Source organism: Pseudorasbora parva, chromosome 5 (assembly GCF_024679245.1).
Source record: "Pseudorasbora parva isolate DD20220531a chromosome 5, ASM2467924v1, whole genome shotgun sequence".
Classification (NCBI taxonomy): Eukaryota; Metazoa; Chordata; class Actinopteri; order Cypriniformes; family Gobionidae; genus Pseudorasbora; species Pseudorasbora parva.
Window position 1 is genome coordinate 39710117 of NC_090176.1, and position 22641 is coordinate 39732757.

At 38.7% G+C, this 22641-nt stretch overlaps 3 protein-coding genes across 4 annotated transcripts; 2 read left to right on the plus strand and 1 right to left on the minus strand.

Annotated features, from left to right (window-relative positions):
• Positions 1–54: 54 nt before the first annotated feature.
• znf142 (zinc finger protein 142) lies at positions 55–6649 on the minus strand. 2 transcript variants are annotated; one of them, XM_067444266.1, is made up of 9 exons: positions 6540–6624; positions 6383–6434; positions 5755–5891; positions 5305–5439; positions 4398–5225; positions 3745–3922; positions 772–3658; positions 586–691; positions 55–509 (listed from the first exon to the last, which is right to left on the minus strand). In XM_067444266.1, exons 3-9 carry the CDS (start codon positions 5828–5830, stop codon positions 55–57), a joined length of 4665 nt encoding a protein of 1554 aa, XP_067300367.1. In that variant the 5' UTR covers positions 5831–5891; positions 6383–6434; positions 6540–6624. The 2 variants fall into 2 exon arrangements, with proteins under 2 accessions (XP_067300367.1, XP_067300368.1); XM_067444267.1 differs by having other exon boundaries at positions 4398–5222; positions 6383–6649.
• Positions 6650–7374: 725 nt separating this feature from the next.
• Positions 7375–13522, plus strand: bcs1l (BC1 (ubiquinol-cytochrome c reductase) synthesis-like). Its single transcript, XM_067444272.1, has 7 exons — positions 7375–8113; positions 8383–8522; positions 9031–9225; positions 9414–9477; positions 10306–10478; positions 10667–10784; positions 12776–13522. The coding sequence occupies exons 1-7, from the start codon at positions 7794–7796 to the stop codon at positions 13026–13028; spliced, it is 1263 nt and encodes a 420-aa protein (XP_067300373.1). The 5' UTR covers positions 7375–7793; the 3' UTR covers positions 13029–13522.
• A 6831-nt stretch (positions 13523–20353) lies between these two features.
• Positions 20354–22469, plus strand: LOC137075564 (sterol 26-hydroxylase, mitochondrial-like). The gene is made up of 4 exons (XM_067444273.1): positions 20354–20473; positions 20722–20803; positions 20889–21089; positions 21713–22469. The coding sequence occupies exons 2-4, from the start codon at positions 20723–20725 to the stop codon at positions 21833–21835; spliced, it is 405 nt and encodes a 134-aa protein (XP_067300374.1). The 5' UTR covers positions 20354–20473; position 20722; the 3' UTR covers positions 21836–22469.
• The last annotated feature ends 172 nt before the right edge of the window (positions 22470–22641 follow it).

Genomic DNA, 22641 nt, shown 5'->3' on the forward strand with positions numbered 1-22641 from the left:
ACAATGACATGTAATACTTTCACATTATGAACATTTTTAATTTTAATTGCTGTTCTATAAAGCAGTTTGAACATCCTCTTGTCTCTCTTCTTCCTCAGTCCATGTTTTCTGTGTATTCATACTAGAGGCCTCTTGGTCTTTTCCCACTCCATCTTGGACAGGCACGCCTGGATGGTGTCTCTGAAGGTGTTTCACAACCTGAAATTTCTGTTTGGCCCGGTAGGGACAGTGGAGGCAGTTAAATGGCAGCTGATTGGTGTGGGACAGGTAATGATGGCGAAGACCTGCAGGCCAACGGAAAGCCCTTTGACATATAGAGCACACGTAAGGCCGCTCCTCACTGTGCTTTCTCTGGTGCGTCTTGAGCAGAAAGCGTGTCTTGAAAGCCTTTCCACACTTCTCGCATATGAAGGAACGCACATCTCTATGGCGTGTCTCCTGATGGATGCGCAGGGCATCTGCACGGTTGGTGCGGTACTCACAGTCCTCACATGCGTACGGTTTGGCACCTGTTAGAAACAAGGGTAAAAACATCAAGGTGTGCAGGAACCTTAAAGTTAAATTAAGTTAGAGTATAGCACATACCTGTATGTTTTGTCATGTGATATTTTAGTTGGTTAACCCATTTGCATTTGTAGCCACATTCTGGGCAGAGATATTTGCGTTCCTCCTTGTGAATCCTCATATGATACTAAAATAAAGAGCAACAACAGAATTGAATGTCATAACCCAATCCTTAAATCACCATTTTAGCTAAATAGTCACTCATACCTTTAGTCTTGAAGGATCAGCACATGCATAGTTGCACATCTCACAGTGGTAAGGTTTCTCTCCTGTATGGATTCGAATGTGCCATGTGATCTTCTGTTTGTTCCTGGTGGAAAACTCACATTCAGTGCACTTAAAGAGGCAGGTTCCTCCGTGGGATCGCACATGCTGGTCAAACACCACTTGGTGGGTGCAAGAAAAACCACAAACATCACACTTCAGAGTTTTCTCCTCTGCTGGGCCATCTTCATGCTCATCTAACATGTGCTGGACCAGAAGAAGCCTTTTATGGGTGCTGAAGGAACAAACCAAGCACTGATGGGTGATGGATATCTTACTTTGTTTTTCTGGGCCATCTTGAGGATCTTTTGCCTTGATTTCAGAGTGTTCACGCTGCATATGTGCTTTGAGAGCAGCTTGGCGGCTGCAGGTGAAGCTACACTGGGTGCAAGACAGGCTGTTAGCATCTGGATGTGCTCTGTTCCAGTGCTGCTTTAGGGCAACTTCGGAGCTGAAACGTGCATTGCATTGGCTACAATGGTAGGCAAGATCACCAGTGTGGCAGCTCAAGTTGTGTCGGTTTATGTCGTTTAGGTTATATGCTTTGTAATCACAAAGTGGACAGAAGTGTGTTGCCTGTTTGTCATGTATGCGTTGATGGTGTAAGCGTAGTCTGGATGTTGTGCCGAACGTTTGGCTACAGATTTCACAGCTATGTCTTCCAACACCTGTGTGCAGAGACTCGTGGGCCTCCAGCCGGTAGCGACGAATTGTGCTAAATGAACAAAAGCGGCATCGGTGAGGACGGACTCCATCATGCTTCACAGCAATGTGCTGTGTCAGGCAGCGCTTTTGTTTGCAGGTAAAGGAGCAAAGACTGCACTGAAGATTACTAGACATTTTCTCTCTAGTAGCCTTCTTGTCTTTCTTATGACCCAGGATATGATGGTTAAGAGATTTTTCTGATTTGGCAACAAATGAACAGTGCGGACACTGTAATTCACCTGGTTTTAAACAGCCCTTTATCTCATGGCTTGCTAGAGCTCTCTTCTGGTGACAAAGAAAAGGACAGGTGGGACATGAGAATCGAGGTTTGGGGTTTTGAGGTCTCTCTTCTTCTCCTGAATCTCTTTCTGAGTCAGTTGCCCCATCTTCCTCCTCATCATGGTCTGAGTCACTAGGATTATCCTCTTGCTCAATCTGCTCTCTGATTTCAGCCAGATGTACCTTATGGGTGTTTCCGCTGCATGTTGCACAATGCCGCTCTATTGTGACTTTCCTGACAGATGAGAAAGGACATGTTCTGCAAGTATACCTACCTCCATCTTCAATATAGCCAGAAGTCTCATCATTTACCGATCCCTCCATTTCCGCCAGTTTGTTTCTACTTCCAACAATTGCCTTCCCTACTTCAGATGTGCTTGTCAGTGAATCAGTCTCATTTACTACAGAAGACAGCAGGCCTTCGGGTTCAGCTGAACTGTGTACTCTTGAATCTGTAGAATCAGTGACTTTAAAAGGTTCAGGTTGTATTTTGAGGGATCCTGATTTATGCGTCATACTTTGTATATGTATGGATGCATCATTCCCTGAACTACCTACACAACTCCTTGATTTACCTACAGCGCTTGCGAAAACAAACTTCTTTCTGCCCCTCAGCAGTGACAGGCATTTCCTCAGACGATGGGTGTTCAAAGAACGTTGCTGTTTAAACTTCATGCCACAGTCCTGGCAACGTAGTCCTGCTTTCATGACCTGGCAAGACGACTTGCAGTGCCGGATTAATGCTGCCTGTTTCCTGGTCACATAGGAGCAACGGCTACACTGATACATATTGTCCCGTGTCTGGACGACAAGCATCTGTACCCTGCCCTCTAGTACGAGTGCTTCAGCCTGGTCTTTATCCTGTTTTCTCATGACCTGTAGATGAGTCTCAGAAGCTGAGGGCTCTACAGAGCTATCCTGATGAAGTCCCTCCTCTCTCCTTATGGTTTCTGTCACTGGCGGAAGGTCTTCAGAGTCACTTTGATCCTCAGAGGCTGCATTGACATTATCATCCTCAACTGATTGTTCTGGGAAGTTCTGGTGGATTGTATGCAATCCAACATGATCCTTAACTTGTGCATGAAATGCAGTTTCCTGTATGTTTACCGTCTCAGCAAATATAATTTGTGTGCTATCCATGCTGGTTTGGGAAGTAAAAAGTGGGGTTCCACACCGTTCTTCATCAGCCTGATATCCTTCAGAAAGATTAGTTGCCCCTTCTTTTGCACACTCAACACCAAGACTGGCCTGCTGTACTAAAGTAATTTCATCAGTTCGTCCAATAGTGGCTGCTATTGCTTCATCCTCATTATCATTTATAGACATATCTTGTGAGTCATCTATAGTCTGTTTTGCATGGCCTGTTTCTTCTCTATATTCTGAATCTGAAGTCTGAGGTGCTGTGGTTTTAGAGAAAAAGTTCTGTGTCAAATCCCCAGAGCTCTGCTCTTTCTCTTTCTCTGCATACTTCTTAAGCCACCCCACATCTCCGGGCACATATCCGTGAGATTTCTTTTTGTGAAGGAAGAGGCCGGTGTTGCTAAATGTGGTGTAGTGGCAGAGCGCGCATCGGAACACACGAGTCCGGGTGTGCCTGCAGTTCTCGTGGTTATGCAGGGCTTGCCGGTACTTTGTTGTGTAAGGGCAAAACTTGCACTGGTAAACAGGAGGTTGGGGATCTGTGACTGTGGAATGCTTCAGCTGCATATGGTTGCGCAGTTCAGTTTTTCTCTTGCAGGAGTACGCACACACCTCACAGATTAAGGATTTTTCCTGGTGACGGAGTTTATGGCTGTTCAGCTGGTCGATACGGTGGCAGCGATATGGACACTGATTACATTTGTACCTGAGAGAGAAGAGAGCCAGGTGAGTAAAATGTGTTCAGTAAAATTAACTGGAATGTTTATTTTTTATTACAATCAAGGTACAAACCTCAGATCTCCTGCGTGTTTACGCATGTGGACACTGAGATAGTGTTTCCATTTCGTAACATATCCACATTCTGAGCACATGTGCTGCTTGTCATTGGAGTGCGTCAGCATGTGCTTTGAAAGGTACGTCTCATCACGACATCTGAAGTCACATTGCGTACATTTGTGGGGCTTTTCACCTGTAAATACAAATGTTCAATCTGTCTGAAGGAATAGTTCATTCAAAAATAAAAATGTTGATATTTCAAACCCTATATTATGTAAAGCGAAATATCCACAAAAACACTGTAAAAAATTATCATAAAAACAATCCAAGAAAACTTGTGTGCTATACAGTATTTTAATGTTGCCGCAGCCAAACTATAGCTTTGAGAGCTACAGGAAAGGGGAAGATACCTACATTTAATTTGGTTCCTCACACAAATATATATGTTGACTACAGAATACTTGGAACAGATCGCACAATTTGTATGGACTCGTTACGTGTATGTATTTTATTGTATGGAATAGAGCCTAATGTGTTTTGTATTTCATGAAAAAAAACTCAAATATACAGGGTTGGAATGACAAGCGTGAATAAATGATTATCTAATTTTATTTTGAGTGACCTATCCCTATGTATTTAGAACTATGTAGAAAAACTGAATATCTTACCAGTATGCATCAGCATGTGTCGTTTCAGGACTCTTTTGTGAGCTGTTACAAAGCTGCACTGCGGACAGTGTTGTGTTTTCTCATTGGCATGAAAGTGACCAACATGTTGATCGAACTCTACAGGGTTTAGGGTGGAGAAAGGGCAGAAGCTACAGTTTAGTTCTTGTTGTCCTGGGTGTCCTTGTCTCTTGTGCTGCTGAAAATGGCTCTTATTTGAGCTTGAGAAGTCACAATGCGGGCAGTGATAAGCCTGATGTGTGCGGAAATGTTTTTCCATGTCTTCTTCGCTCTTGAAGAAGGTGCCACATGCATGATGACGGCACTCTACAGCTTCAATTTGGTGAGCATCTAGTGCATGCTTTAAAAGCTGCTTCTTTTCTGTAAACTGAAATGAGCAGCCTTTATGAAAGCAAAGCAATGGCTGTCCATCTTGTGTCTTATTGTGAGACTTCATATGGCTCTTTAATGCCTGACTCTGACTGAATGTCTTTTGGCAAGTTGGGCACATGAAGAGCTCCCCATGGGGAGCATCATCCGCTTGATGCCCGTGCACGCTGGCAAGGTGTCGCCGCAGAGAGTTGCGTTCCACCGCTCCATACTCACATAGATGACACTGGTGCAGTTTCTGTCCCATCTCTCTCAGCATGTGGATGCGTAGCTTACTCTTGCTGGTGAAATAGTGTTTGCAGGTGGAGCATTGCAGAGTGGGGTCGGGAAAATGGATGCGCATGTGTTCTATCAAATGGGAGCGAGTCTTGAAGCAGCGTCTGCATTCAGAGCAAATGTGGGTGCGAAACATGTGTTCGGTGCCTTCTGCAACATGTCCTGCTAAATAGAAAAAAGACCTGGTGAGACCTGGGGTACAATTATTTGAATCTCTATATTTTATAACATTCATGGTATTTACCTTTAGATGGAGACTTTCCTTGGGAAAAGGTGGAAGATTTTTTACCCTTTTTTGTAGATGCTTTCAATTTTTTGCCAACAATTTTCCTGCTTCTTGGCTGCACAGGCGTATCCGTCTGATTCAAATGAGACAAAACTACAACAGAAAGAAAGAAAAAAACGTATAGACAAAAAACAAATTCATACCTGTGGTCTGTGGAATAATATTGTCAGCCTGTCATTATTGCAAACTTTCCTCCTTCAGGGTGATACGATATTTTGCAAGATCATAAGATCAAAACTGACTGATTGTACAATATATTTATATATAAATAAACAAACACAAAACATTGATGTGAGTTGCAAGAGATATCAAAATCAAATTATCCAGAGACCCATGCATGTCAAAGGACTGTCTTACTGAATATAAAATTAATAAGCATATATACACGCATACTTAATTGTATTTTACCTTCAGTTGTATTTGTGGCATCATTTTCCACATGCAGGAGCTTTTCTGCATCACATCCATGCTCTTGTTGGTCCATGTTATAACTCGGGTAAAAGTCCACACTCAGCAGGACATCAGTCAGTAAGGGATAAGGTCAACTATCAAGAGGGGTACAACTCTATTACACCATCAGAAGGACCATGAAGTGTTTTTGTCTCTCTGCATCACCAATGAGATCAAATGATTGAAAGGTTTCTGGAATACCAGACTTGAGATTAAAAGCTAAACAGGGTAAGCTACTTGTCATTTACAACATAAAGGACATAAAGCAATGAGCAAAAACAGTATACAAATTAGTACAATGATATAGTATTATGTGAACAGTTGAGAGAAGGTTTTGCTGGCACAAACATGTTTATTTGACAGATTTTAGACCTACTGCGCCGGGTTCGTGTTTAATTTGCTCTGATAAACAAGTAACCGTTATACAACGCGTTTTAAAAAATGAAGCGCTGAAGATGGGTAAAATTACAGCAAACTGCTCAAATTGGTCATAATCAAGATACAATTATAGGGTTCGCATTAAATTAAATAAAAACCTTTATTATACTCATTGCTTAATATGATAAGAAATTGCCGGTAACGTTACCTTCAGTTGTGAAGATGAAAACAATGTAAGCGGCGTAATTTCTGGGCCTTTTCTGTTCAAAGTGGACAATTAATTTTGACAATAATTTTGTACGCATGTTGAAGAATCATCATTTATAAATTGACAAAAATCTACAGTTAACTTTCCATAAGAATACCTAAAAGTGTCATAACGAGACTGCGTCGTAAAGGTAAACAGTCACAACGGAACTATTAATACGAAACACGTTTCATACGGAACTATTTCCCTGAACAACGGAATGAACACAGAGGTCGCCATGTGATTTGTTCATTTCCTTTTAGTGAATCGGTTCTTTTGAACAGATTGTCTGAAACGAACTCGTTACAAAAAAAAAAAAAAAAAAAAAAAAACGAATGCAGATTAGGATAACAAGTCCTACCATATTGGAATGATATTGTGGAGAATATACAGTGGGAGAAAGTATGGTCTTTGTCTCATAAGTATCTGCATACAAATATCGTAAAATAAATAAGATTTAAATTTAATTCACAAATGTTACACAACCAAAGTAATCTTAGTAAATATAAATCACTGAAGTGGATAGCAGTTTGTGTCACTTTTCTGAGGAAGATGTCTTTCACTTTTTTTGGCAATGTACCCATTAATTTTGGTCAGATTTGTTAATGTTTACCCAATCTTATTTTGTACGTGACTTTTCTCTGTGTTTTAAGTATGTTGTCTTTGGTTTGTTTGCTTACTCAAAAGAGAACATAGGGAAATATTACATAATTTTTGTTACCTACTATCCAAATTTTATACATAAGCAAAAATGTACGTCCTCTAAACCTCTCTTTTCTCGATGATCTAGACAAGTACTTTAATCTAGATTCTAGACGAATCTTTTTTATTATTATTATTATTTTTTATTATTTATTTATTTATTTATTTATTTATTTATTTATTTATTTATTTATTTATTTATTTATTTATTTATTATTTTTGCTTGTCTGTATCTGTATTGCTTAATGCTGTGATGTTTTGAAAGACTGGTTTGTGAATTGGTTCAACCGAGTCACTGAAAAGATTCGACTCACCCCCAAAAAACATTTGTTCACGCGGCATGAGAGCGAATGTTTAGGCAGACTCTGCTTAATTGCACTATTTATCTAATTCGCATCTTTTTCGTTTGTTTTAAGATAACAGAGGAAATTATGTTTGTAACATGCGCTGTAATATTTGCACAACCTCGAGTTAGGGACTTTTCCATTCAGTATTTATTTAAATAAAAATATAGACCATCAGTGACAGCCTTGTATGGTTTATCAATCTCTCATCAAAATTATGATGAAAATATTTTCACCTCATTGCTGTGAATGCAGGATGGATATTGTACGGAAGGGACAAAAATACTTGTCGTAATTGCTTGAGAAAACCTGAGGACACCTTCATCATGACCCTTTCAGATTTTTTTGGAGCCCTGAAGGACAACCCTTACTTTGGGGCAGGATTTGGTCTAGTTGGTATTGGCACAGCAATCGCAGTTGCCAGAAAGGGGGCACAGTTCGGCATGATCTTCTTTAGGAGAAATTACATGATCACACTGGAGGTTCCCAGCAGGGATAAAAGTTATCACTGGCTCTTAAGCTGGATCACTAAACATGCCAAACACACCCAGCATCTGAGTGTTGAAACCTCATATCTGCAGCATGAGAGTGGGCGAGTCCATACACAGTTTGATTTCCATCCAAGTCCAGGCAACCACATCATTTGGTAAGATCACAATTTATGTGGATATATTTATAATATTACTATTATTATTACTGCTGGCTGGTATCTTAGTAAGGACCTACTAGCATTAACAGTCAATGTGCAGTTCTGCTTATTTACTCCCAATTGCTACTTGCATTCTATATGTGTTTGTAGTGTAATGCTAACTTGGACAGTTTACACTTGATATGTTGCTAATTTGATCTTCCTCTCAGGGATCAAAGCAACACATCTAGGTGTTCATCTCACTAATTGAGACTATGTGTTTTCAGGTATGGCAGGAAGTGGATTAGAGTAGAGAGGACCAGGGAAAAGCAGATGGTGGACCTGCACACTGGAACACCCTGGGAGTCCGTCACCTTCACTGCTCTGGGCAGAGACCGGCAGATATTTTTCAACATACTTCAAGAAGGTATGTGACTTTCAACCCTAAAGAGTTAGTTCACCCAAAAATGAATGATCATTTACTCCTTCATGTCGTTCCAAGAGTTTCGTTCATCTTCGGAACACAAATGAAGATATTTTTAAAGAAATCTGAGAGCTTTCTGTCCCTCCATTGACTGTCTACGTAACTACCTCGTTGATGCTTCAAAACGTTCATAAAGAGCTCATAAAACTTAAGCGGTTTAGTCCACATTTTCTGAAGAGACACGATTGCTTTATATGATGATTTAACAGATTGAATTCAGACTTTTATTCACATTTAAACATGCACACATCAGTTGTGGTCTAGCATGTTCGCCTAATTTTTTAATATGATATTAATAGTTTGCTAGAGTTACGTAGCTTTCAATGGAGAGACAGAAAGATTTCAATAAAAATATTTTTATTTGTGTTCTGAGAAGTATTATGGGAATAGAGGTGAGTAAATTATTTTTGTGTGAACTAACCCTTTAATGATTGATTATGTGTCCATGCAGCACGTGAGCTTGCTTTAAAGCAGGAAGAAGGCCGGACTGTGATGTACACTGCACTTGGAGCAGAGTGGAGGCCATTTGGGTTTCCAAGGCGACGACGACCCCTGTCTTCAGTTGTGTTGGAGAATGGTGTGGCGGAGAGAATTGTGGATGATGTAAAAGAATTCATAGGCAATCCTAAGTGGTACACTGACAGAGGTGAATATGGAAATTATAACTACAGACAAAATCCTTTTTTAAACTTCCATATCAGGAAAATAGGTGTTTCTACACATTTCTAATGTCTCTAGAAAGCATTGTAATAAATAAAAGTATTGCTTTTATGTTTGTTTTATGTTTTAATTAATCTCTAATTTCAGTTTTGTTGTTGAATATGCTTTAATAAGGCATTCCATATAGGAGGGGGTATCTGCTGTATGGACCCCCAGGCTGTGGAAAGAGCAGCTTTATGTAAGTACAGTTACTTTTTTTTTACAGTTCATGTTGCTATGAATTAATAATAGTGTCTTATGAAGTATTGTTTTTATACAGAGTGTAGATTTGAACCCCAATAGTCTGGTGCAGTCAGACAAAGCTACAACAACAATTATCCTGAATTGTGTTTATGACAATTCTATATAAAAGTTTAGGGTCAGTAAGAATGAATTATTTTATTCAGCAAGGACACATTAAATCTGCTGAAGTGAATCTAAAAAATCTGCTTTTAAGTTGAAATGCTGTTCTTTTGAACTTTCTATTTATCAAAGAATCCTGGAAAAATGTATCACAGTTTCTACACAAATATTAAGCAGCACAACTGCTTTCAACATTGATAATACTAAGATATGTTTCTTGAGTAGCAAATCAGCATATTAGAATGATTTCTGAAGGATCGTGTGACAGAAGAAAATGTAACGTTGCCATCATAGAAATACATTTCATTTAAATGTATTAAAATACAAAATAGTTAAATTAAATTATAATAATATTTCACAATGTTTTGAACAAATACATGCAGACTTGGTGAGCTTAAGAGAACATTCTAAAACATAAAAAAAAATCTTACAGACTCTTTTGAACAGTAGTGTATATATCTATAATAATATGTATATACTGTATGTATTATTATTTAATAGTATATCTTCCTAGATAGACATGCTGCTATTTATACATGCAGTGTAAATAACATCTGAATTTTAAAAAAATATAGCATGGCTAAAAAAAAAAAAAAGCTATTTTAAACATAGAGCAAAAGTGCAATTTGGAGTCCCAAGCCTTACCATTCCATTGGTATTTCAGAACTGCCCTGGCAGGTGAGCTGGGTTACAGCATCTGTCTGATGAGTCTCAGTGACCGCAGCCTGTCTGACGATCGTCTCAACCACCTGCTGAGTGTAGCTCCGCAACAAAGCATCATCCTGCTAGAGGACGTGGATGCAGCCTTTGTCAGCCGGGAGCTTCTGCCTACAGAGAGTATGTCTTCCGAACTGTAGTGCTTCTGAATACTCACTGTCTATTTATAATAAATTATGATAATAATAGACCATGTAATTACAGTCACATGTGATTAAGCATTATAATCTAGGTTTGGCCATATAACAGTACAGTGGAATACAGTGCAGTTGATGTAATTCAATATTCCTGGCCATGTGTTCTCACAGGTCCACTGGCCTATCAGGGCATGGGAAGGCTCACTTTCAGTGGACTTCTGAATGCTCTGGATGGAGTGGCGTCTTCGGAGGCCCGAATTGTGTTCATGACAACTAATTTCATCGACAGGTAAAACTTATTACTGCAACTTGTTCATCATAATTTGTGCATTACTTTTTTGTTTGATGTGCTTTGAAATGTGAAATCCTGGATGCCCTTTTGACTAATCATTTTAAAATTAGTGGCAATAAAGTTTGTTTTACATTGGAAGGGAGTGATAGTCAGATACAGTCATGTGAAAAAGAAAAGACACCCTTTAGAATTGTATGTTTTTATGTATGAAAACATAATAAAATCATCTGGTTATTAGCAGGTCTTACAATTTGTTATAAAACGGTTAGTTCCAGTGATTGATTCTGAATCACAGCTATGACCTGGCGGTTCTCTGTATCACTACGCAACACCCTGAGCAACCTCTCTTAGCAACGTAAACATATGTGTGTTCTCATTGATATTGTTAATTAAAGCTTACTGTATTATATAGAGTAGAGTATTGTGAGAGAGAGTTTGAGTGACAGAGTGTATTATCCACATTTAGATATAGCATTTTCCTTTAGGTCAGTCCGGTTCATAATAATAAAAAAATCCATTTGAATGTCCACAAAGATATCATGTCCTTTCAACAGTTTTCCCTTGGGTTTTCCCATGCCCTGACATTGACTGCGCAAGTCAAAGCATTTGTCAGTTGCGTCTTGTTCTTTTGTGTTCACAACAAGTATCTCTGCTTCATGTCATGCCTGAAACAACACCTTTCAGTAGCAACGTATTCACGATACAGCACAATCTCAAGTACATTATTGCTTACCTAAATAAAACCTCACTTGAACAACAGTGTCATTATTTATTTAACAAAAATAGAGCCATCTGTGACAAAAAGTACACCCTATGATTAAATTGCTTGTAGAGACACTTTTAGTAGCAATAAGTTGAAGATATAATTTTTTGTATATATCGCATCAACCTGGAGGAACTTTGGCTTTAGGGTCTGGACTTTGACTGGGCCAGTGCACATTTTTTCCATTTCTTTTGTAAGTTTAGCGCTGTGCATTATGACCAAACAATCTCCACTTTGGTCTTGTCTGGTCTTTCTTTTCTGTCCAAAGACATTGTTTGCTGGGTCGTTCACTCCAGAAAGATTTGCCAACTGTCTTGAATGTTTTCCACTTGTGAAAAATCTTTCTTATTGTAGAATAATGGACTTCAAATGGTTTTATGATGTCCATATAACCCTTCTCAGATGTATGGCAGCAACCATTGCTATTCTAAGATCATTGCTAATGTCTTTCCTTCTTTGGAATTGTGTTAACTTAACACGCACCTGAATGTTCCAGATCATCAAACTGCCAAAACGTCTGCTTTTATAGATGCGCTCACACTTGTTTATGATCAATTAATCAAAGACATTTAACTAAAGATGGTATAATATGCTGTGTTGTGGCTTTTTTCACATGATTGTATATTGGCAGATAAAAGATAATTTATCAAAATGTGTATTCATTATATTTATTAAATTTAAAGGGTTAGTTTATCCAAAAATTTATGAAAATTCTGTCATTAATTACTCAATTGTTACTCAATTGCTCAATCAGTAACCAGGTAAGCGATCCAAAACATGACTGCTTACAGGAACTGGGCAAATCAGTGAAGAAAAAACTAGATTAAGTAAACAGTCAGGGCATGAGGCACGACTAGAACAAGAACGTTTTTTGGGCTGTATAAAACAGGTGGTAACCAAGACACTGGCAGAGAAACAAAGAGAGAGAGAAGCATTAAGTAGTGGAGAAAATCAATGTAAAATGGGAGCCAGGTTTGTGTGAGGAGAGCAGGAGCACTGATTGAGGTAGAATAAGTGAGTGAAACTAACAACCTAAGACACAAACACAACAGAAAAGCTGAGGATCTTGACAGTGGAATAATTGTAAAATATACGTATTTTTTATTTTTTATTAATCCAGTAATAATGATGTACCCAGTAGTCATGAACACCTCATGTATTGGTGATGTGGTATAGTTTCCTTTTTCCCATTTCTCTTTTTTCTCCCTCCCTCTGTGTGTTAAAGACTTGACCCGGCTCTTGTCCGACCTGGCCGTGTTGATCTGAAGCAGTACGTGGGCCACTGCTCTCACTGGCAGCTGACTCAGTTGTTCCGGAGGTTTTACCCTCAGGAGTCTGCAGCCGAGGCAGAGAGGTTCGCCGAGCAGGCAATGGCAGCACACACTGACCTCAGTGCCGCTCAGGTACAAGGACACTTCATGCTCTACAAGACAGACCCGGCTAGCTCCATCAAAAACATTGCAGAGATTAAGAAGTGACGACCTACAGAAAAAATACAGACTAGTGAATGGTGCAGACTGATCAATAGACAAGTGATAAAAAGTGTGGCTTAATCATTCTTTAAATTTACACACTGAAGTAATAAAATCCAGCTTGTGGAAAATTTCTGTAGTTGCCTTTATTATTGTTATTGGTTACATAACAAGAGATGAAATGCACTAATTGTCTTTGCCTTTGTTTAAAGTCATGTGCTTTACGGCTGAATTACGGTGAATTGGGTATCTCTCCTGAGATGCCCAATAATGGACATTATTTATTTAGATAAAAGAAAAATCTGTTTTTTTTCTCCCTGTACATAACATTAATATTTTATAAATTATCTAATGTTTTTTAGTTGATTGAAAGAAAAAAAATACTAAACAGCCATTGTAAACACAGGTATGTGATTTTGGGTTCAAAACTTTTTCTTTTCTTTGTTCACTACACCCAATAGGACTGAAAATAAAATGTCATTGTTTTCTTACCCTCCTTACCCCAGACCTGTTTGACCTCATTTCTTTTGTGTAACGCAAAAATCTACAAAAAACAAAGTTCCCACATGGACCACATAGACATCGCTGTTCCGAACTTGAGACGGACTTGATAGAGGAAGGAAGAAAATCATAGGAAAAAAAGAATCTGAAAATTGTGTGCAATGTGGTGTGGTGTGTCTGAAACAGTTGAGCATGTGTTGATTCATTGCACAGAATATAATAAAAAAAAAATTAATTTGTCAGATTTTTAAAGTTACATAGGAATTAAGAAATTGTCAGTAATAAAACATATTTCGTAATTCAGAGAAAGACACAAGGGTTTATAGTCAATTGAGGTATCTAAGGGAAACAAGATTGGTTAACAGAATTTTATATATATTTTTTATGTATATATATTTTTTAACTCTGTCAACGCTTCACGCTCCTGTCCAGTTGTTGACAGTAAATGCACCTTTAGCTGGTTTGTCAACTAGTTTGGAAACTATTTAAAGGTGTCATGAACTGGCTTTTTTAATGTATACTGTTGTCTGAGGTCAACTTATGATGTTTGTGTGGTTTTTACATTCAAAAACATCATAACCAATTAGTAATAGGCTATTTCCTACACTGGTTTTGAGGCTCTCTCCAAAACACTGGGTTTTGATGGGCGTAAAGCACTGGAGACTTGGAAGTAAACGGCCACGGCTAGGATTGGATAAGATGTGCATATTTAATGAGCTTAATCTCCCTTGTCAGTTCACATGAGGAAGAGGAGAGATTGAGGAAAAAGACGCAACCGAAATGATTTTCTCGATCACAGGGCTCGTAAACGTCTTTATCAAACAAACACAAAATGATTTAATTTTCATCCACCCGCGATTTATTGGACTATTATTTTTATATTACACATTGCCTGCACGATTGGTTGATATAAGCACGAACCGCGCACACACAGATGCGTGCATGCGCGTCACCCTTCAAATGTCAAGCCGAGAGAGACAACAGCACAGATCAAGAACGGAATATTATGAGATTCATCGGCCTGCCGGGCTTTGCGAGCCCTTGCCCATACGTGTCTGAGTCCAGCGTGCGAAAGGTATGTTCTGTTAGACACGTACACATAAGCAAAACGATCTATAACAATGCAATACTATTACATATAAAAACACGTTTTACTTACATAAGTGTGTTGCACCATTCCTGTCGGATCCAAATCCAGCATCGGCCGGAGATTTGTTTACAAACGATTCCCCAGTGAAATTAAGTGGACATGTCTTCCCCACGTGAGCTGGAACTCCATTAAAAATAAAGTTCAACCACACATTCCTAATATTAGGATCCGAAGGAAGCTTATGCAGCGACTGTGTTCTTCCACAACCAGGAATAGCGCAATATCTTGCTATCTTCCTCTGCATGTTTATTGTTGTTGGCCGATCACCTCCATGAGTCAGTGGGCGAGGCTACTTGATTAGATGTGCTATAGAGGTGTGTTTCGTAGCGCTATGACGTAAGAATGAAACACAAGATCGTTTTCTGGGCCTGGTGTCTATAAAGCTTTTCTTTGACTAACAAGGAAGTTTTCAGCTCTGAAACTTACAGGATATTCTTATATTACTATGACCTTTTATATATCAAAAGCTCAAGGGAAAGTTGATTTCTCAATTCATCACCCCTTTAAATAACTCAGTATACTTGTTTAAAGGTGGGGTAAGTGTGATTTGAAAACCGTTTTACAAAACGGACTCGGCTGAGTCCAATAACAAACTGTAGCTAATCAGCAGGTAAGGGGCGTGTCTAGTAATGATGGTGAGAAGAAAGCGCTAAGTGCACGTCATTATTCGTTCAAAACATGACATACTGAGGACGAACATTACGAGAACTAAGCTTTGCTGGCTTTTGCTTGAATATGCTTGTGTGTCATGTTCGTTCAATTGTCCATTTATGATCTTATTGTCGCTCACTTCAGCGATGATAAAGACCCGTTCATTTCCAATTTCCATTTGTTTCAAGCGTCAGCTTACAAAATGTGTCCGACAAGTAAGACACTATACTCCTAATATATATTTGTTTCCTCTTTTTTTCTTTATAACCCTAATCTGGTCATAATTGTAATATGTCGTTAGTTGGACTGGTGTACTATCGAGTTGTTCATGAGAACGGTTTGTGTTTTTGTGATGGAAGGGGTGACTTTTTCATTGACTCTTTGACCTGGGGCCTGTACCATGATGGTAGGTTACATTAATCATTTAGCAGGCGCTTTTATCCAAAGCGACTTTAAAAAAGAGGAGAGCAATAGAAGACTAAACAAACAAGGGCAACAGCATGCAAGTTCTGTAAGAAGTCTCAGTTAATCAGCACAGTAAATTTTATATATGTAGCCATTATATATATATATATATATATATATATATATATATATATACAGTCTTGTTCAAAATAATAGCAGTACAATGTGACTAACCAGAATAATCAAGGTTTTTAGTATATTTTTTATTGCTACGTGGCAAACAAGTTACCAGTAGGTTCAGTAGATTGTCAGAAAACAAACAAGACCCAGCATTCATGATATGCACGCTCTTAAGGCTGTGCAATTGGGCAATTAGTTGAAAGGGGTGTGTTCAAAAAAATAGCAGTGTCTACCTTTGACTGTACAAACTCAAAACTATTTTGTACAAACATTTTTTTTTCTGGGATTTAGCAATCCTGTGAATCACTAAACTAATATTTAGTTGTATGACCACAGTTTTTTAAAACTGCTTGACATCTGTGTGGCATGGAGTCAACCAACTTGTGGCACCTCTCAGCTGTTATTCCACTCCATGATTCTTTAACAACATTCCACAATTTATTCACATTTCTTGGTTTTGCTTCAGAAACAGCATTTTTGATATCACCCCACAAGTTCTCAATTGGATTAAGGTCTGGAGATGGCTGGCCACTCCATAACATTAATTTTGTTGGTTTGGAACCAATACTTTGCCCATTTACTAGTGTGTTTTGGGTCATTGTCTTGTTGAAACAACCGTTTCAAGGGCATGTCCTCTTCAGCATAGGGCAACATGACCTCTTCAAGTATTTTAACATATGCAAACTGATCCATGATCCCTGGTATGCGATAAATAGGCCCAACACCATAGTAGGAGAAACATGCCCATATCATGATGCTTGCACCTCCATGCTTCACTGTGTACTGTGGCTTGAATTCAGAGTTTGGGGGTCGTCTCACAAACTGCCTGTGGCCCTTGGACCCAAAAAGAACAATTTTACTCTCATCAGTCCACAAAATGTTCCTCCATTTCTCTTTAGGCCAGTTGATGTGTTCTTTGGCAAATTGTAACCTCTTCTGCACATGCCTTTTTTTTAACAGAGGGACTTTGTGGGGGATTCTTGAAAATAGATTAGCTTCACACAGACGTCTTCTAACTGTCACAGTACTTACAGGTACCTCCAGACTGTCTTTGATCATCCTGGAGGTGATCATTGGCTGAGCCTTTGCCATTCTGGTTATTCTTCTATCCATTTTGATGGTTGTCTTCCGTTTTCTTCCACGTCTCTCTGGTTTTGCTCTCCATTTTAAGGCATTGGAGATCATTTTAGCTGAACAGCCTATCATTTTTTGCACCTCTTTATAGGTTTTCCCCTCTCTAATCAACTTTTTAATCAAAGTACGCTGTTCTTCTGAACAATGTCTTGAACGACCCATTTTCCTCAGCTTTCAAATGCATGTTCAACAAGTGTTGGCTTCATCCTTAAATAGGGGCCACCTGATTCACACCTGCTTCTTCACAAAATTGATGACCTCAGTGATTGAATGCCACACTGCTATTTTTTTGAACACACCCCTTTCAACTAATTCAACTAATTGCCCAATTGCACAGCCTTAAGAGCGTGCATATCATGAATGCTGGGTCTCATTTGTTTTCTGAGAATCTACTGAACCTACTGGTAACTTGTTTGCCACGAAGCATAAAAAAATATACGAAAAACCTTGATTATTCTGGTTAGTCACATTGTACTGCTATTATTTTGAACAATACTGTATATATATATATATATATATATATATATATATATATATATATATATATATATATATATATATATATATTATGGCTACAGACTTGGCTGCTTGAATTGAGATTGAGGGAACGGTCCAGGGAAAGGTACGTACGTGCGATTTCATGCCTCTTTGGGATCGCACCACAAAGCTTCGTTCACGTGCAGAATGCAAGCTTCTGGAGGGTGTGCAAGTCTGAACAAGCAAGTTTAGGTATATTGGTGCAGAGCCGTGGGTTGCTTTGTCGGCGAGCACCAGTGCCTTGAATTTGATGCAAGCGTCCATTGGCAGCCAGTGCGAACTGATGAAGAGAGGTGTGATGTACGCTCTCTTCGGCTTGTTAAAGTCCACTCTCGCCGCTGCATTCTGGATCAGCTGCAAAGGTTTGATAGTGCATGCTGGAAGGATAGCTAGAAGAGCATTACAATAGTCCAGTCTGAAGAGAACAAGAGCCTGGACCAGGAGTTGTGTGGCCTATTCTGATAGGAACGGTCTAATCTTACTAATGTTGTATAAGGCAAATCTGCAGGACCGGGCTGTTGCAGTAATGTGGTCAGTAAAGTTTAACTGGTCATCAATCAATCACAACTCCAAGGTTTCCTGGCTGTCTGGGAATGAGTTATGGTTGATGAACCGAGCTGACTGGAGACGTTTTGATGAAGTACTGGGTTGGCTGAGACCACAAGTAGTTCTGCCTTTGCAAAATTGAGTTGAAGGTGATACTCCTTCATCCAGCCAGAAATGTCTGTCAGGCAGGCAGCGATACGAGCACCCCCCCCCCCCCCCCCCCAAAAAAAAAAAAACTTGTTTACACATATGGCAACGAGAACAAACGCTAACACACCACACACCACGAGAATACACCAGGGGCCTATTGCAACAAGGATAAGGGATTAAGCCAGGATATCCTGGTGATCTTGTCAAATTTTGTACACCGCTGTCATGTAAACGTACCCTGAAGGCACACTCACACCAAGAACGATAGCAATAACAAAAGATAACTATATTAGGGGATAAATTGAGCCTGGATCACCAAGATATCCTGGCTTAATCCCTTATCCTAGTTTTGTGCAATAGGCCCCATAACTACTAATACACAACAATACACTACACAAACTTATCTAACAACAAATGAACAAACAATCAAATGAGAAGTTACAAACACTTACACAGTAGCTGACATACTGTTGGTTGATGCTTCTTTCAGTTTAACAAACTACGGCTTACAGGATTAGTTTTGAGTTTACAAAACCAAACCAATCTATTCAGGCTTTGTTGGTCCCATGATGCTGATCATCAACGTTCTCTGTTAACTCAGGCTTTGATTCTGAGTTTGGCTGTGGCATCAGTAGTGAACAGCCAATCACATGCTGAGGAACAGTGAAACTGAGATTCACTTCTTGAGAGAAGCAGTATGATTAATTTATCTCTTCTGCATATTATTACATGATTGAAAAATATTGAGAATTTAAACAAATATACACAGCAAAAAGAAAAGAACTGTCCATGAAAGAGGACAATTTAAATCAAAACTGTACGCCAATGCAAGTAAAATTTAGGAAGTGTTTAATTTATATATAGAGAGAATTGAACATTAAGCTCAGTAAGCTTTTTTTAATAGCTTAAATTATTGATTTTAAAGCTTATTTGTAAGACGTAATATAGGTTATTTATATTAATTTTAAACAAAGTGACTATTGATGATTGATTAACTAAAATGATATGTGAAATTGATTAAGAGTATAATAAATACATAAATTATATCTAAATAATTCAAAAGTATTATTATTATTGTTATTATTATAAATAAGCATTGTTAAATGACAGATGCTTTAGTCTTTAAAAACCATTTGCTATGTAGTGACCTTTAATTTGGAGTAGAAACAGAAACAACAGTGACTTTATTGTATCAGAAGTGTGTCACACTTTACTTATAGCTGATTGTTCCAATTTCAGTTTTAGCTCAGAACATAACCCAGGATTTGCACAAACTAAGCTTAAACACATCTGGCTAGCCAGCTAAACTGGCTTCATGGCATAGGCCTCTGGATTAGTAATACACAGATTCTGCTATAGTCGTTGCCTGCTATGTGTTCGGCGGAGCTATCAAAATAGGGGCAAAATCCTTTTGGGGGTTAGGGGCGGGATTGTTTTGGTGATTTGAAATATCAACAATGGCTACCAGAAAGCAACTACCCGTACCTTTAATTTTTGCTCTAAACCAGTTTGAAGATGCAATCTAATTTAGCTAAAAATTAACCAGATTGTTCCTTCACTTGCACATCTTGTTTGTTCTTCACCTCTTGTTTTTCATCTCTCCAGTTATATGAAAAACAGCTCTATGGCCACTTGTTCAAAGTGAGTGCTGGAAGCTTCCAATCCATTTCAATAAACAGTGCCGACTTACTAGAGGAACTCCTTAGAAAAGAGGATAAGTTTCCTTCCAGAAGAGACATGACTCTGTGGACAGAGTACCGTGACATGAGAGGCATCGGCTACGGCCCTTTCACAGAGTAAAAGCATTTGACACAATGGTTTTGTATCCATAACGTTTGTTTTGCAACTTTATACATTATATAAGACTAATCATGTCAGGAGATTTTACGAGGCCAAAGTCCATTTGCCTAATGTAGCTGTGTGGTGTTATGTAAACTTATCAGGTTATGTTGGTTATGTTGTGTTTTTGTTGCTCTTTTGAAAAGTGAATGTGTTTTTTAACTGAGAAGGAGATAAATGGTACAAACTGCGGACAGTGCTGAACAAAAAAATCCAAAAGATTCGGTTCAGTATGGAGATGTGGTCAATGCAGTGGTCACAGACTTCATCAAACGGATTTACTATCTGCAGGAAATGAGCCCGACTGGTGATCTTGTCCCTAACTTGACCAATGAGCTTTACCGCTTCTCCCTTGAAGGTACTTTCCCTCCATAAGCACTTGATATGAGATACAATCTGCAAAACACTCAGATGTCTCATTTGTGAACATTTAATTAGCTAATTTGGTGGTTACATAAATATATACTATTTATATATACTTTATATAAATTATGCTGTATAACATCATGGTATATCTTTGAGAAGCCAAAATAAAATTTGACAATTTGCTAAACAGCAAATTCTACAGCATATTATAATGTCTTTGCACATGTAATTTTTGTGCAGGATGTATCCTGTGGTTCCTTTGAATTCTCGTATTATTGCAGAAAATGATGTCATCATTGGTGGACACGTTTTCCCTAAAAAGGTAAATTGCCATCATGTTGTTTGGAAGAAAAGAAGAGTTGCAAGTTTAGAAATGTACATCACTAAATCAGCTGTTTTTTTAACAGACTACATTCACTCTGTGCCACTATGCAATCAGCCGTGATGAGAAATTCTTCCCAGAACCACAGAAGTTCAAACCTGATCGCTGGCTCCGAGATGGCAGAAAAAGACCACACCCATTTGGGTCAATCCCGTTTGGCTTTGGAGTCAGAGGCTGTGTTGGCCGTCGCATTGCTGAATTGGAGATGTATCTGGCTTTGGCAAGAGTAAGAGAAACAGACATATTTATTTTTGATTTTGTGCCATACCGTACATTTATAATTGTGCTTTTTGATTAGCCTAGAAATCTAGACGCACCCTAGCGGCAGCAAATCTAATCTGCCCGCAAGTGTCGTCTAGGAACTCTCAATACACTTCTGAGCTGTATTCCTTTCAATCTGGACGGGCCAATCACATCGTGTATAGAGTCGGTGGGCGGGGCCATAATGACGACGGCCGAGTTGCGTTTGCGTGCTTCTAGTAAACACAGAAACTGGCGAACGGTGGTGGTCTTTCGAATCAGCTTTGACTGCGATTCTGGAAGACTTGGAGTAAAGCTTTTCTCTGAGAAAAGAACAAAGAACGGCTCTGAAGTCATTCTTAAAAAGGGAAGATGTGTTCGGAGTTTAGCCGACTTGATGCGGTGAATGTTTAATCTATCAACAAGCTCTGTTTCACCTTCATTGCTCTGGTTGATGGTAGCGCTATCCTATCGCGTGCAGAGGGAGTTTGAAAGACAACCGTTTATCCCGCCCTTCGGATTGAGCCCTGTCTATGGTGAGTTTCCAGACCAAACATCTTGATGTGGGTCTGGCTTGTCAGGCTACTTTTTGATTGCTTTTCATTCTAGATAATCAAGTTGTTTGAAATCAGACCAGACCCAACTGAAGGTGAGGTTCAGTCACTTAATCGCACAGTGCTTGCGCCAGACAGACAAGTTAACCTTTGTGGAGAGACTGAAGACACATTCTGAAGCATAGCTAAAGAAGACCACGGCTCCAGCAAAACATAAGCTCCACGTGTACATGCGAAAATTATCAACTGAAGTGAATCATGTGAACTTCTTTATCTCCATTCGAATATGATTCTGCACATTCTATCAACACCCTGTATTACACTGTGAAAAACACCCCCCCCCCACCCCCCACCAAATTTTACATAGCTCTTGCCTTTAAATTGTTCTTGTGCCCTGTATTTTATTATGCTGATAGACAGTGCACAGAATAAATGAGTACACCCTCTCTGAAACTTAACAAATTTAGCAATTACTCTTTACTTAGAAGACAAGTTAGGTTTTTTTTTAGATATAATGTTTTAAGAAGTCTGCTTGTTTGATATATATGTTTAATACATTAAAATGTTTGCCATCTTTCCATGAATTGTTTTAGTGATTATTAAGAAAATATTTCTTTTGTATTTGTTCTGAGGGGGTGTACTCATTTATGCTCTGCACTGTGTATATTCATGTATTTTATGAACTTCAATTAACGTTGATTAAATCCAAAAAAAAAATGTTTTATTATTGTTCCATATTAGTGAAAGGGGATTTATGAATACAATATATCACTGCGATAAATATATATATTACAACACAGTGGAGGGAATTTAAAATAACAGCTTATAGAAGTTAAAATAAATTATACAACAAATGAAATGACTTGTATACCACATTTGACAAATACATTTGTATCATCCATCCATCCATCCATCCATCCATCCATCCATCCATCCATCCATCCATCCATCCATCCATCCATCCATCCATCCATTCATCCAATG

Bases quoted from the DNA above. Each gene is read 5' to 3' on its own strand.
- bcs1l (XM_067444272.1), top strand. From the start codon at position 7,794: ATGACCCTTTCAGATTTTTTTGGAGCCCTGAAGGACAACCCTTACTTT. The intron at 8,523-9,030 runs GTATGTGACTTT...GTGTCCATGCAG, and splicing joins TTTCAACATACTTCAAGAAG to CACGTGAGCTTGCTTTAAAG. The intron at 10,785-12,775 runs GTAAAACTTATT...TGTGTGTTAAAG, and splicing joins ACAACTAATTTCATCGACAG to ACTTGACCCGGCTCTTGTCC.
- znf142 (XM_067444266.1), bottom strand. From the start codon at position 5,830: ATGGACCAACAAGAGCATGGATGTGATGCAGAAAAGCTCCTGCATGTG. The intron at 3,923-4,397 runs GTAAGATATTCA...TTGTATTTACAG, and splicing joins ACACATGCTGATGCATACTG to GTGAAAAGCCCCACAAATGT. The intron at 510-585 runs GTATGTGCTATA...TGTTTCTAACAG, and splicing joins TCACATGACAAAACATACAG to GTGCCAAACCGTACGCATGT.
- LOC137075564 (XM_067444273.1), top strand. From the start codon at position 20,723: ATGTATCCTGTGGTTCCTTTGAATTCTCGTATTATTGCAGAAAATGAT. The intron at 20,804-20,888 runs GTAAATTGCCAT...TTTTTTTAACAG, and splicing joins GACACGTTTTCCCTAAAAAG to ACTACATTCACTCTGTGCCA. The intron at 21,090-21,712 runs GTAAGAGAAACA...TTTTCATTCTAG, and splicing joins TGTATCTGGCTTTGGCAAGA to ATAATCAAGTTGTTTGAAAT.